Here is a 15033-nt window from a genome sequence, read left to right as displayed (position 1 = left end):
CAAAGTTTTTCTCTGTTTGTCAAGTTTTATCTCACTGAACAATAAAAGAGGATTGCTCAGAGATGGATTAACTCTGTGTGGCAAGACTGGGCTCAAATGATAGGAAATCTTATACTCTACATTATGACATTAAAAAAAAAATAAATAAATAAAAAAATAATAATCATTCGGGTTTACATCTACTTTAACTACTGGGCACTTAAACCCCCTTAATAACCAGACCAATTTTCAGCTTTGGGTGCCCTCACATTTTGAATGACAATTACTCAGTCATGCAACACTGTACCTATATGAAATTTTTGTCCTTTTTTTCACACAAATAGAGCTTTCTGTTGGTGGTATTTAATCACCGCTGGGTTCTTTATTTTTTGCGGTATAAAAGAAAAAAAAAAAAGACCTAAAATTCTGTAAAAAAAATGCATTTTTCTTAGTTTCTGTTTTGCAAATTAGTAATTTTTCTTCATATATTTTGGCCAAAATTTATACCGCTACATATCTTTGGTAAAAATAACCCAAAAATCGGTGTAAATTATTCGGTCTTTGTGAAAGTTACAGTCCAAAAGCTATGGTGCCAATATCTGAAAATTGATCACACCTGAAGTACTGACGGCCTCTCATTTCTTGAGACTCTAACATGCCAGAAAAAGTACAAATACCCCCAAAATGACCCCTTTTTGGCAAGAAGACATTCCAAGGTATTTAGAAAGATGCATGATGAGTTTTTTGAAGTTGTCATTTTTTCCCCACAATTCTTTGCAAAATCAAGATTTTTTTTTTTTCCACAAAATTGTCATATTAGCATGTTATTTCTCACACACCGCATATGCATACCACAAATTACACCCCAAAACACATTCTGCTATTACTCCCGAGTACGGCTATACCACATGCGAGACTTTTACACAGCGTGGCCACATACAGAGGCCCAACATGCACGGAGCACCTTCAGGCGTTCTGGATTGCCCAGGCCAATTCTGACATTTCTCTCCTACATGTAAAAATTATCATTTGCTAGAAAATTACATAGAACCCCAAAACATTATATAGGTTTTTTTTTAGAAAAGACCCTAGAGAATACAATGGTGGTCGTTGCTACTTTTTATCTTGCACGGTATTTGCGCAGCAATTTTTCAAACGCGTTTTTTTTGGAAAAAAAAAAGGGAGGTCTAGGGACAAAATTATTGCTCTCGCTCTACCAATCGCAGCAGTGTGGTTTGAACACTATTTTTCATATGTGGGTGGGACTTACGTATGCGTTCGCTTCTGCATGCGAGCACAAAAAAAATTTTTTTTTTTTTGTTCATTTTACTTTATTTTTAGTTTTAGTTTGAGCTTTGGTCCAAAAAATAAATTTTTTGATCACTTTTATTCCTATTACAAGGAATGTAAACATCCTTGTAATAGGAATATGGCATGACAGGTCCTCTTTACAGTGAGATATGGGGTCAACAAGACCCCACATCTCACCTCTAGGCTGGGAAGCCTGAAATAACAAAAAAAAAAAAAAACAAAACAACCCTGGCTTAGATCGTAGTGGTGAGTCAGTAGAAGCACCTGAGAGCGGCGGGCGGCGGGCGGGGTTGACACGTCCCCTCTCGCCTCCCGTAAGAACGATCAAGCAGTGGAATAGCTGCTATGATCGTTCTTATGATGTAGGGAATCGCTGGCTGAAAAAGATATCTGAACGATGCCTGTAGCTGCAGGCATCATTCAGATATCCCCGTACAAAGTCAAGGATGCCGTATAACGGCCGGCGGGCGGGAAGTGGTTAAAACGCATTTTTTTGTAACACAAAGATGTCCGTTTATATATTATTTCTAACACATAGCATGTACATACCAAAAATGACACCCCAAAATAGATTATCCTACTCCTCCTGAGTACGGCGATATCACATGTGTGAGCCTTCCACAGCCTGGCTACATACAGAGGCCGAGTACAGCCGAGTATGGCAGAGTATCACTGGGTTTGGCAGAGTATCACCGAGTATTGGCAGAGTATGGCAGATTATTGCGGGGTATTGCAGAGCATGGAGGGATAGATCCATGGATGTGACTGCACATGTCACAGAGCAGCGCTGTGGGCACTACAGATCCAGCCCACAGCGCTGCTGCCATCCGATCCCTCCCCCTCTGTGTACAGATCAGTATACAGAGGGGAGAGGGGAACCGGCGTCATGACATGACGCCGGTTTGTTTACATGTGATCGCTCCGTCACTTGATGGAGCGATCACATGGTAAACGGCCGCGATTAACAGCCGTTTACCGTGATCCGTGATGCGCCAGGTCCTCTGGACCCAGCGGTCACGGATGTTCCCTTGTGCGCGCGGGAGCGGTTTTCTGGGATCACATCATAGTACGTGCTCCCAAAGTTATCCAACCGCCCTGCAGCCGTCATTTGGCTATGGGCCGGTTGGTAACTGGTTAAGGAGTTCCCTTCACTGGAACTAAGGGGCCAAGGCCAACCCCACACCATAATCCCCCCTACACCAAATGATTTGGGCCAGTGCACAAAGCAAGGTCCATAAACGACAAGGATGAGCGAGTTTGGGGTGAAGGAACTTGACTGGCATGCACAGTCCTGATCTCAACCTGATAGAACACATTTGGGATGAATTAGAGCAGAGAATGCAAGCCGGACTCTCGTCCAACATCAGTGCCTGACCATACAAATGCACTTCTGGAAGAATGGTTAAACATTCCCATAGACACACTCCTAAACCTTGTGGACAGCCTTCCCACAAGAGTTGAAGCTGTTATAGCTGCAAAGGGTGGGCCAACTCAATATTGAACCCTACGGACGAGGACTGTGATGCCATTAAAGTTCATGTGCGTGTAAAGGCAGGCGTCCCAATACTTTTGGTAATATAGTGTATTTCTAAAGGTCATATTGACATGAAATTTTCACCACGTCAGTAACAACCTATGCAATCCATACATACAAACAAACCAAAACAAATAAGTCCAGAAATAAGGTTGTGTAATAAAATGGAATGACACAGGGAAAAAGAAGGCAATCCTGCTCCTTGTCAGTATAAGGGGTATCTCTAAGACCCTGGGCCATGTCCCTTCATATAAATCCCACTCCCATATTACCTCCCTCACTCTCCTGCTTCTCCTAACCTCCATAGATATATCCCCAAACCCTGGGCCTACATTATTTAACTGTGCCCCATGCACCAATCACCCTGCACCCTCTGGTAGCAGCCGCAATCAACACAATTTAGTTCCCATTTCTATTCTTCCTAAGATCAGACTTCCTGTCTCTTGTGCCCTTTGGAACGCCCTCTCTGTCTGCAACAAACTCACCTCTCTCCATGACCTCTTTATTGCCAACTCATTTAACCTACTCGCCATTACCGAAACCTGGCTCCACGAATCCGGCACTGCAACTTCTGCTGCCCTATCCCATGGTGGTCTTCTCTGGACTCACTCCCCCAGATCCAGTGGACGTAAGGGAGGAGGGGTCAGAATCCTTCTAGCCCCACGTAGCACCTTTCAGGTACTACACCCACCTCCCTCTCTGTCACTCTCCTCTTTCGAAGCACACTGCATTCGTATTTTCACTCCAGTTTCTCTAAGGATAGCTGTGATCTACAGGCCCCCTGGACCAGTATCAACCTTTCTTGAAGACCTCTCTGCCTGGCTACCCTACTTTCTTCTGAAATCCCCACAATCATTCTCGGAGACTTCAACATCCCTATTAATACTAACACTCCTGCCACTTCCAAACTACTCAGCCTAACATCCTCCTTTGACCTGAAGCAATGGATACATGCTCCTACTCACTCCGAAGGCAGTACCCTTGACCCTCGTTTTCTATCACCTTTGCACTCCATGCAACCTCTCTAACTATCCATTCCCTCTCTCTGATCACCACCTTATTAATTTCACTCTCTCCCTCTCCACCACCTCCTCTCCCTCCAACTGCCTAAAAGTTACCCACAGAAACCTACGTCATCTCAACCCTTCTCTTCTCTGCTATCGACAACCTCTACGACAAAATCTCACCCCTATCCTGCACCAACCTAGACACTTCTGTCTACAACACCTCACTTCTAGCCTCACTGGACTCAATGGCCCCCCTCACTACACACAGAATCAGGCCCCAACCCCTTCAACCTTGGCAAACAGATGATACTAGAAGCCTAAAAAAAAAAAAACCGTAGTCGTGCTCACGAGCACCAGTGGCGCAAGACTAAGTCTCAGGAAGATTTCAACCAATATAAATCTGCCCTCCAAAAATACAATTCCAACCTCCTCACTGCCAAGCGGACCTACTTTATCACTCTCATTAGCAGCTTATCATGTCATCCCCGTCAACTCTTCTCTGCCTTCAACGCTCTACTTTGTCCTCCACTGCCTCCACCCACCAACTCACTCACTGCCCAGGAGATCGCCAATCACTTCAAACAGAAGATTGATACAACTCTTGCGGAGATCTCTACTGTTCCCATACCCTCCACGCTTCATGTCCACAGGCACAATCATTACTTCCCTCTTTCAACCCCACCACTATAGACGAGGATGCTAAACTACTTGCTAATGTCCACCTTATCACCTGCCCTCTGGATCCTGTTCCCTCACAAATGCTATACTCTCTAACCCACATCTTCAATCTCTCCCTCTCTTTTGGCATCTTCCCCAACTCTCTAAAACATGCACTTGTCAGACCCATACTTAAAAAGCCCTCACTGGACCCATCCAATCTTAACGACCTACGCCTCATCTCCTTGCTCCCCTTCTTATCCAAACTCCTCGAACTTCTGGTCTACAACCGACTGAGCGTCCACCTTGCTGATAATAGCCTTCTTGATCCCCTTCAGTCTGGATTTCGTCCTCAACACTCCACAGAAACTGCTCTCCTAAAACTAACAAACAATCTAACGGCCAAAACCAATCAACACTATTCTGTACTCCTACTCTGCTGCCTTTGATACGGTTGACCACCCCCTCCTCCTCAAAAAAACTCCACGACTTTGGTCTCCATGACTGTACTCTTCGCCAGTTCTCTTCCTACTTATCCCACCACACCTTTAGCGTTTCCTGCAACTCTACTTCCTCTCCTTCTCTTCCTTTCTCAGTTGGGGTCCCCCAAGGTTCTGTTCTTGGACCTCTCCTATTTTCAATCTACACCTCCTCCCTGGGTCAGCTGATAGCATCCCATGGCTTCCAATACCACCTCTACGCTGACGACACCCAAATCTATTTCTCCACACCTCAGCTCACTCCCTGTGTCTCCTCACGTATCACTAATTTACTATCAGATATATCAGTCTGGATGTCACCACTTCCTAAAACTCAATCTATCCAAAACCGAACGTATAATTTTTCCTCCCCCATTATGCCCCTTCCCCTGATCTCTCGGTTAAAATCGATGGCACAACTATAAGCCCATCCCCACATGCCAAGGTTCTAGGTGTAGTCCTGGACTCTGAACTTTCCTTCAAGCACCACGTCCAATCACTGTCCAACTCCTACCTCCGCAACATCTCCAAAATACGCCCCTTTCTAACCAATGACGCAACCCAATTCACTCGCTGGTCATCTCTCGCTTCGACTACTGCAACTCCCTTCTCATTGGTTTACCTCTACATAGTCTAGCACCTCTTAAATCCATCATGAATGCTGCTGCCAGACTCATCCACATTACCAATCGCTCCGTCTCTGCTACCCCTCTGTCAATCCCTCCACTGGCTTCCGGTCAGCCAAATAATTAAATTCAAAATACTGCACAACTACGTACAAAGCCATCCACAATTTAGCCCCCAGCTACATCGCTAGCCTAGTCTCTAAATACCAACCTACTCGTTCTCCTCGTTCCTCTCAAGACCTTCTGCTCTCTAGTTCCCTCATCACCTCCTCCCATGCTCACCTCCAGGACTTTTCCAAAGCCTCTCCAATCCTATGGAATGCCTTACCCCAATCTGTCCGCTTATCTCCTACTCCATTAGCTTTTAGATGATCCCTGAAAACCCTTCTCTTCAGAGAAGCCTAGCCTACCCACACCTAACAACTGTTTTTTAATTTTTTTTCCATCAGCTCACCCCCCAGTTATTACCTTTTGTTTCCACTTGACCCTTCCCTCTAGATTGTAAGCTCTAACGAGCAGCGCCCTCTGATTCCTCCTGTATCGATTTGTATTGTAAGTGTACTGTCTGCCCTCATGTTGTAAAGCGCTGCGCAAACTGTTGGCGCTATATAAATCCTGTTTAATAATAATAAAAATATTAATATTATAAATTAATTTCCCCATAAACCAGCCACGACCAGGTGCTCCTCACAAGATTTCTGACAATAGAAAATCTATGGAAAAAACTAAAGATCAGAGTTTATAGAAGAGGCCCACCGAACCTTCAAGATTTGAAGACTCTTGTGTGGAAGACTGGGCCAAAAACCACACCTGAGCAATGCATGGGACTAGTTTCTCCATACAGGTGGTGTCTTAAAGCTGTCATTACCAACAAAGGATTTTGTACGAAGCATTAAAAACATTTCAGTTAGCGTGTTCAATACTTTTTCTCTGTGTCATTACACATAACCTAATTTCTGGACTTATTTGTTTTGGTTTCTTTGTATGTATGGATTGCATGGGTTGTTACCGACATGTGGTGAAAATTTCATGTCAATAGCACCTTAAGAAATATACTTACCTAGAAAAATGGCGACGTGTTCAATGCTTATTTTACCCGCTGTATATTTGACAAATTGATCAGTCCTGATGTACTCATTTCTTGGGGCCCTAAAATGATAGGACAGTACAAATGACCCCATTTTGGCAAGTAGACAGTCTGAGGTATTTATTAAGAGGCATGGCGAGTTTTTTTGTCAAAATTTTTGTAAAATGAAGAAATTAAAACAAAAATTTGTTTCATTATTATTTATTTTTTATAATCTTTTTTCATGAATTTAGGCCAAAATGTATTCTGCTACATTTCTTTGGTGAAAATAACCAAAATCAGTATATATTATTTAGACTGTAGGAAAGTTATATAGAGTCCACAAACTATGGTATATATCTGGAAATTGATCAATCCTGATGTACCGAAGGCTGATCTCATTTCTTGAGGCCCAAAAATATCAGGACAGTACAGACAGCGCCCAAATGACCTTTTTTGGAAAGTAGACAGTCCAAGGTATTTTGTAAGAGGCATGGCGAGTTTTTTGAAGTTGTCATTTTTTGTCATACGTTCATGAACAGCTTGCATATGGTCCGCGATTGGCTAAGCTAATCACATGGTACAGGAAGCCAGGTACCATGTGAATGCTTTAAGCTAATCAGAACCGTAAGCAAGCTCTTAATACATGCAAAACCATTTATGACAGGTGGTTTACATAGTTATGTGATCGCTATGATGCAATGCCCTTAGCATTACGTGACATCAGGGGATAACGTAGCAGTGACGTAACGGGTAAGGTGTGAGTGGGGGCAGACGTGGCTTGGAAGGGACGCACGCAGAAGTGCATCCCGGAACCACGTGTGTTTTCACTGGAATTTTACAAGTTTTTATGGTGTGAATGGTGTTTTTTTTAGTTATTTACTACACTATGGGAGGCCTTCTTTGATGTTTGCCCCAACATGAGCTTGCCGCATGCTAGGTGGAGGTTTTACAGGAGCTTGACCCCATTTACCACTGGAACCTGGGAGATGAACTTGGAGAGCCCCTGGAGAGCCCCTAGTGGGGAGATGTCGGAGGACCCTGAAATGGAAGTTACCCTAATGAATGAATGAATATATTGATGCAGCCCTCAAAATTTCCATTCGTCTGCTTGCATTTAGCGAGTGGAAATAAACTGAGGGCAACTGGAGCACACCTGCCAGGAAAAAAAGATGGCGGCGGACGCTTCCTGTCCCTTCTCCTCCTGTTAGCGTGGCTGTCCTGTCTCTCGATGCATTCAGTCACAACAGAAGAGTTGGCAGCTGCTGCTCTGTTATTTTGCTCACATCGGGCTCTTTACTGCAGGTGTACTCTTTGTGCGAGTGCCGCTTGGATTGAATTCTGGATCAGGATGGCTGCAACTTCTCTCCGAGTCTCAGGAACATGTGTTAGCTTGGTGGAAATGAGCTGGGACTAGGAAGACCTTCTTTACAAGTAGGATCTCTGTGTATAGGTGAGGGGAAGGGCTGTTTGTGTACAGGGGGGCCAGAGTTGTGTGTGTGTTATGTATGTGTGTGTCAGAGGGGACTAAGTGTGTGTGTGTGTGGGGGGGGGGGGGGGGCTACCTGCGGGACCGTGGGATGGCCAGTGTGTTGGCCCTGGGAAATATTGGCAGTCAGGCCGTAGTGGAGGGGGCTGGGTGGGTGTTGGTCGGGGGTACAGCCCTAAAGCTGTGTAAGACACCCCAAAATTTCTGATGGCTGCCCTGTCCGCCCGACCTCAGTATAAAATTTGTAATTATTAAAATGGGGAAAAAAAACCCCACACACAATACCAGCAATCATATTTCATTGAACTGACTGTGAGATAAGGATAAAATATAGTTTACGAGGTAGGGTTTAGGGGCGGGGCAACTGGTGGTAAGTAACTCTTCAGGCCTGGTTGGCAGCTCAAGACTTGAAATTTTGAGCCGTGTTATTACATCTATTGGGAGGTAAGAGTTCTGTGAACACAGTGGTGGCACAAGCCGTTTTAAGGCTAAAGGCACATTGGGAATTGGCATGGTGTTGGATGATATCCTGTCATTGAAGATGGCATCCTTTTATTTTCACTGATACATTGAAAGGACTAAAGAGACTTTGGGGGTTATTTACTAAAGGCAAAGCCACTTTGCACTACAAGTGCACTTGGAAGTGCAGTCGCTGTAGATCTGAGGGGGACATGCAAGAAAAATAAAAAAAACAGCATTTTTGCTTGTACAGGATTGGATGACAAAATAAGCAGAGCTTCCCCTCAGATCTACAGCGACTGCACTTACAAGTGCACTTGAAGTGCAAAGTGGATTTGCCTTTAGTAAATAAACCCCTTTGTTATATTATATTTTAACACAGGTTGAGAGTTTTTAGCACCTGTGACCGCTTGGTCATTATCTAGTAGTACTGTATTTGGGTATTTCACATTACTTAATATTTTGTTTTCACTTATTTGTATTGTTTAGCAGCTCATACTTCTTACAGATGCACACTTGTTCATGTTGCTGTACTAGATGCAACTGTAGGATCACTGCCTTATCCATTCCATGCAGTTCACACACTACTTTTTAGATTTTCACTTTCATTATTGATATTTATCATTTACACGCAGGTTGTGCAGCGCAGCATCATACCTTCACATCATTACCATCTGTATATTGTGGAAACACAATTAGATGCTAGGAGCAGCCAGACTCATTATTGCTTCACTATTACTAGTTTGGTAGCAGAGGAATCACATTTATTTTACATACAGTTTATACAACATGCCCAGTGGGTGCATACTGCACAGGTTAGTGAAGATAATGGTTCGTTTGGGCCATCTTGGCCCAAAGGAACTATTTAAAAGTGACAGTAAAGCTGAACCCCAGAGCAAAAATTTGATATATCCCAGCTCACCTGTACTTAGATATGGAGGCTGAATTAGTTTTCATTTCTCAGGTTAAGAACATTTTCAGCAAACACAGAAAATACATGTTGATCTTGCTAGAAATGTAATGTTAGATGTAACTGGGGCCGCCTGTGAGTGAACGCTAAAGCGCTGCTTGTGTTGTTTAAGAGGTGCTTTTTGGCCCCTAGCAGGGCGTTTTTAACCCCCGCTAGCAGCCGAAGAAGGGGTGAAAAGCACCCGTGCTGCGGCGCTTCCGTATCGCTTTTCAGGTGCTTCGGAAGTGCTGCCCATTCATTACAATGGGCAAGGGCGTTTTGGGGGCGCTGTATACAGCGCTCCAAAACTGCCCCAAAGATACTGCTAGCAGGACTTTTTCTAACGTCCCACAAGCGCACACCGCCCCAGTGTGAAAGCACTCAGGCTTTCACATTCGGGCGGCATGGGAGGCAGTTTTTAGGCACTTTATGGGGCATACACACGGGCGGACTTTGACAGACTTCCAACTGACTTTTTTTTACTAACGGACTTGCCAGCAGACTATGTCCGCCGGTCTTCCCGATGGAGTTACGACGGACTTGCCCACACACGACCGAACTACGGACAGACTTGCCTACACACGACCGGACTTTCCGTATGTCTGCCGGTCGTTACGACAGACTTTCCAAATGAACAGACTTGCTCACACACAAACAAGTCTGTTCATTTTGAACGTGACTCGGGTAGGACGGGACTAGAAAAGGAAGTCAATCTCGCTGCTTTTATCGACAAGATTGACACCTTGCGGGGCATACCAGGCCCTTAGGTCTGGTATGCATTTTAAGAGGAACCCCCTATGCTGAAAAAACGGCGTGGGGGTCCCCCCAAAATCCATACCAGACCCTTATCCGAGCAAGCAGCCTGGCCGGTCAGGAAAGGGGGTGGGGACGAGCGAGCGCCCACCCCCCCCCCCCTGAACCGTACCAGGCCGCATGCCCTCAACATGGGGGGGGGGGTCAATAAGTGTCAATTTAAAAAAAAAAAAAAAAAAAAAAAAAAAAAAAACCACACACTACACAGGTTTTTAAAGTAATTTATTAGACAGCTCTGGGGGTCTTTTTCCAATTTCGCCGCTCTCTCCGGCCTCTTCTCCCGGTGTCCGGTTCTTCTGCCGCTCTTTTGCTAGCGGTGGCCCGGACTTCATCATCTTCTTCTGATGTTGACACGACACCCTCTCCAGCTGTAATGTGGTGTGAGCGCTCCGCAATGACTTATATAGGCGGTGACCCCGCCCCCTTATAACGTCACAGTCCCAGCATGCCCCGGAGACTGTGACGTCATGAGGGGGCGGGGTCCCAGCCTATATGTCATTGCGGAGCACTCACACAGCATTACAGTGGGAGAGAGCGTCGTGTCAAAATCGCAAGAAGAGGAGTTGGAAGAAGACGACGGAGAAGTCCGGGCCACTGCTAGCAAAAGAGCGGCAGAAGATAGCGGAGGAGCTGGCAGAAGAACCAGACACCGGGAGAAGAGGTCGAACACCGGGAGAAGAGGCCGGAGAGAACGGCGAAGTCGGAAGAAGACCCCCCCAGAGCAGTCTAATAAATTACTTTAAAAACCTGTGTAGTGTGTTTTTTTATTGACACTTTTTCCCTAGGTGAATGGGTAGGGGTATGATATACCCCATACTCATTCACATAGAGTGGGGGGGCTCCTGGATTCCGATAAGCCCCCCCGCCCGCAGACCCCAACAACCAACGGCCAGGGTTGTCGAGAAGAGGCTCTTGTCCTCATCAACATGTGGACAAGGTGGTTTGGGGTGGGGGGGGAGCCCCCTCCCCCAAAGCACCCCACCCCCCATGTTGAGGGCATGCGGCCTGGTACGGTTCGGGGGGGGCTCGCTCGTTCCCAGGCTGCTTATTCGGGGTCTGGTATGGATCTTGGGGGGACCCCACGCCGTTTTTTCGGCGTAGGGGGTTCCCCTTAAAATCCAAACCAGACCCATGGGACATCATCGCCTCCCCCTCGCCTAATAGAAAAATTTGGTTTTCCTATTGCAGCAAGCGCAAGATGTAGCACCCTGCCCTTGCGTCGTATCTGGTCCGTCGGACCAGCATACAGACGAACGGGCTTTCCGTTAGGAACTGAGTTACGACGTAAAGATTTGAAGCAGGTTTCAAATCTAAAGTCCATCGGATTTCCGACCGATACGGTCCGTCGGAAGTCTGATGCAGCCCACGCGTGGTCGGATTGTCCACTGGATTCTGTCCGTCTGACCAGTCCGATCGGAAAGTCCGTCCGTGTGTACACGGCATTACAGGCGCTATTTCTAGCGCTAAAATGCCTGAAAACTGCCTCAGTGTGAAAGGGGTCTTACTGTAAATTTTTTTCTTTTGATACTATTCTCTGTAAATTACACATTTTCCACACCCTTGTGTGATAGAGATGGAGAGGCTCGTAGCCCAAACAATAGGGCAGCCCACGGTTGCAACCATGTCTCTTCCATAGATACACTGGAATAAGTCTAGCCAGAAAAGTAAAAAGAATACTAATGCAGCCACAGATGAAAACTGGTAAGCTGCAACAGATTACATTTTTGGGGGGGTTAGAAACACCTAAAAGCGAGCCTGTGCCCAGAACATGCATGTTAATTTTTTTACATACTCTGACAAACAGCAAAAGCCCTCTAAAACAAGCGTTTGGGCCAGTTGACATCTGTCTGATGCGTTTTTAAATGTAATATCAACAAATTCTAAATAAGGTGCGTGTTTAATACAGGCTTGCGTTAACCTATATCCCCATACCACGATCTCTGAGTACAAGGCTCTTCTTCTCACGCCTTTGATGGGTAGTTTTTGAGACAACTGGTGGGACCTCCGGGGCAGGTGAAGGTGTTTCTTGAGTAGCAGGCGGGATATCTTGAGGCATGTAAACTGTGGCAGCTGACGGTTTTCACATGATCATACCTGTCAAGAAAGAATACTTCAATATTCTCCAAGCAAGATTTAAAAAAATAAAATAATATCCCTTTCTACCATTAAATGCTGACTTTATGGAATTTACATTACAGATCTTTAACATACAGAGTTCAGGTGTCCATTATTCTGATCTTCAAGCTACTTTTTTCAAGGTTTGTATAAGAGGGGGGAACCCACCCAATGCAGGGGAGGGGGGCTGTGCTAGAACATTGACTTGAAGCTGAAAGTTGTTATTTGTATACAGAGTGCCCAGTTCTGGGGGCCAATTGTTGGGCACTCAAAAGGAGACTATGGGCAGAACAACAATCTACTTAATCGGAACATGTGTATCCATTAAAATGATATATAGTAGTGAATGGGTCGTGTAGAGTATCCTCAATATTTTCCCACAGACTTTCCAAATGAAAAAAAAAAAAAATGTACAATGTCCTGAAGTAAGGTCTACAAAAACACAGACCCAAAATTAGTTGGGTGAATGTAACTGGATTTCACTTCACAAGTCAATGACCGGCTCACTTTTCCTTACAAGCTGAAGCTGCAATGTCTTTTTCTGCCTCCCCTTCCCTGCATGCCAATGTCTTAGGTGTGCAAGATCCATACACAGTAAAAAAATAGCATTCCAATAGCAGATACACATCAGGCAATCTCTGAAGAAAAGCCCATGCAAAAAGGAAGTATCAAAAGAAATAAGTAGCTGCAGGATCTTAACAGCACAGCAGGGTACCTTGGTACTGGCAACTACTGAGCCTAGATATCATTTAAATTCTAAAGGATCCATACCTACAGCGAGACCCATAGGCGCACTGTCCCTTCTGATAGAATCGACAAACAGTGGATGGTTTACTCGTGGCTAAATCATGTGAAAATAAACAGCGATTTCCTTCTCGACACACGCCATGTATGAAATATCTGAAAATAAGAGGAAACGTTATATTTTTGCTGTTCAGAACACAAAAAATTAGCACGAAAGTTTGCAGTGTTAAAATGAACACAAACAAAAGCCATGAAAAAAGCATCAGCCCAATGAAGATAAAATAACAAAACCGGCTTTTTCTTCAATACTCACCTTAAATCCTGAGATTTCCCCCAACAGTAATTTTTTGCCACTAAATGTCCTCATTCTGATGGCATGCCTCATTTATCCCACTTCCTGTGAGCCCAGGCTGTCTGGGACCTGCCCTAGCCTGTGAAAGGACTGTACACTGCTCATGTCGCCAACTTTATGACACTGTTCTATATAACACCATATAGGAGGATAGAACATTAAGCCCTCGCTACAGTTAAGAATGAAGCTCACATTACTGAACACTGCCCTATAGCAGTATAAAACACTAATCTTAAAGCGGAGTTCCAGGTTTCCAGTCACTTTAAATACTTTGTTCTGGCCCAAACAACCTATTTCCATGCCCCATACACACAAGGAGACTATCGGACGAATGACCGTCCGTTTTTTATTGCCTGCTGATCTCAGATTGAATCTGATGAGTTTACGAAAGTCACGAAAAATTCCCGCACGACAGAAATAAAATTCGGAAATGATGTCATGTGTTGTAATGCATTTGTATTGCATTTCGAAACGATAGCTGTACTGATTAAACGAAAATCGTACGATCTGGCATCGTACGAAAATTTTTTTCCAGCATGTCCGATAGAATACTATTGTATGAACTGTCATGATTGGCTCTCGAAAGCTCTGTACTAACGATCCGATTATCGTACGATCGATTTGAAAGCGGTATTTTCCGTACGATTTTCTGATCGTGTGTACGGGGCGTAAGTGATTTGACTGCTGGGCGAGCTGTACTATACAGTGTAACAGCAGTAGAGGCGACTTCTCGTTTGCTGCCAGAGCAAAACAAGTTGGTCTGCAAGCTTCTCTGCCATTCAGGAGAAACCTTGTATTTTCCTCTGATTAGTAGAGATGAAGATTGTGACATTATCTGCCCACCTCTCCATCTCAGCCAATCAGAGGAAGCCTTGTATTCATTGATAAAAAATACAAGCTGATGCTACCGCTGTATGATAGGATACAGAGCACACAGGGGTCAAATCACTTAGTAATGGAAATAATTTGCTTGGGCCAGCTTGGTCTGCACAAAACTATTTAAAGTGACAGGAATGCTGGACTTCAGCTAAGTACAGTACACAGACCCTACATTATATTACTGAACACTACTCACTGCCCTATATAACACTAATCTTAAAGTCTTAGTACATTAAACACACCTTATGTGATATTACTGCTCACTGGCCTACAATAGTTTATAACCATGATCATCAAAGAGGAGATTGGAACATTCAATACTTACCCTGCTGCAAAGGTTTCCATTACTGAACACTACTCACTGCTCTTTAGCACAGTTCAATACTGATCCCTATAGTAAAGCATCACCAATTATATGCAGATCACTGTGTGTTTTATCAGTCATATCCAACTCTTGTCAATTTTATGGGCACTTGAAAGCGTTTCTATAGACATTTCTTGGCAAGGTTTTTTTATATTTTTTTATAAAACAAGGTATGTTATCAGGGTTTTTCTCAGTCCCATCCAATTACTC

General features: G+C 44.4%; 1 protein-coding gene across 1 annotated transcript in view; it reads right to left on the bottom strand.

Moving 5' to 3' along the window:
* The window catches only part of MKRN2 (makorin ring finger protein 2), a gene marked incomplete at its 5' end in the record, with an annotated part of 32484 nt that extends 19100 nt beyond the window's left edge, over positions 1 to 13384 (bottom strand). The window contains 3 exon segments of the mRNA XM_073592375.1: positions 12302 to 12447; positions 12449 to 12463; positions 13256 to 13384. Coding sequence (XP_073448476.1) covers positions 12302 to 12447; positions 12449 to 12463; positions 13256 to 13384 — 290 coding nt within the window.
* Positions 13385 to 15033: the final 1649 nt, after the last annotated feature.

The sequence above is a fragment of the Aquarana catesbeiana genome, linkage group LG07, assembly GCF_042186555.1.
Source record: "Aquarana catesbeiana isolate 2022-GZ linkage group LG07, ASM4218655v1, whole genome shotgun sequence".
In the NCBI taxonomy this organism is placed as follows: Eukaryota; Metazoa; Chordata; class Amphibia; order Anura; family Ranidae; genus Aquarana; species Aquarana catesbeiana.
Note: the sequence above shows the minus strand (reverse complement) of the source record. Positions and strands in the feature narration are given on the sequence as shown.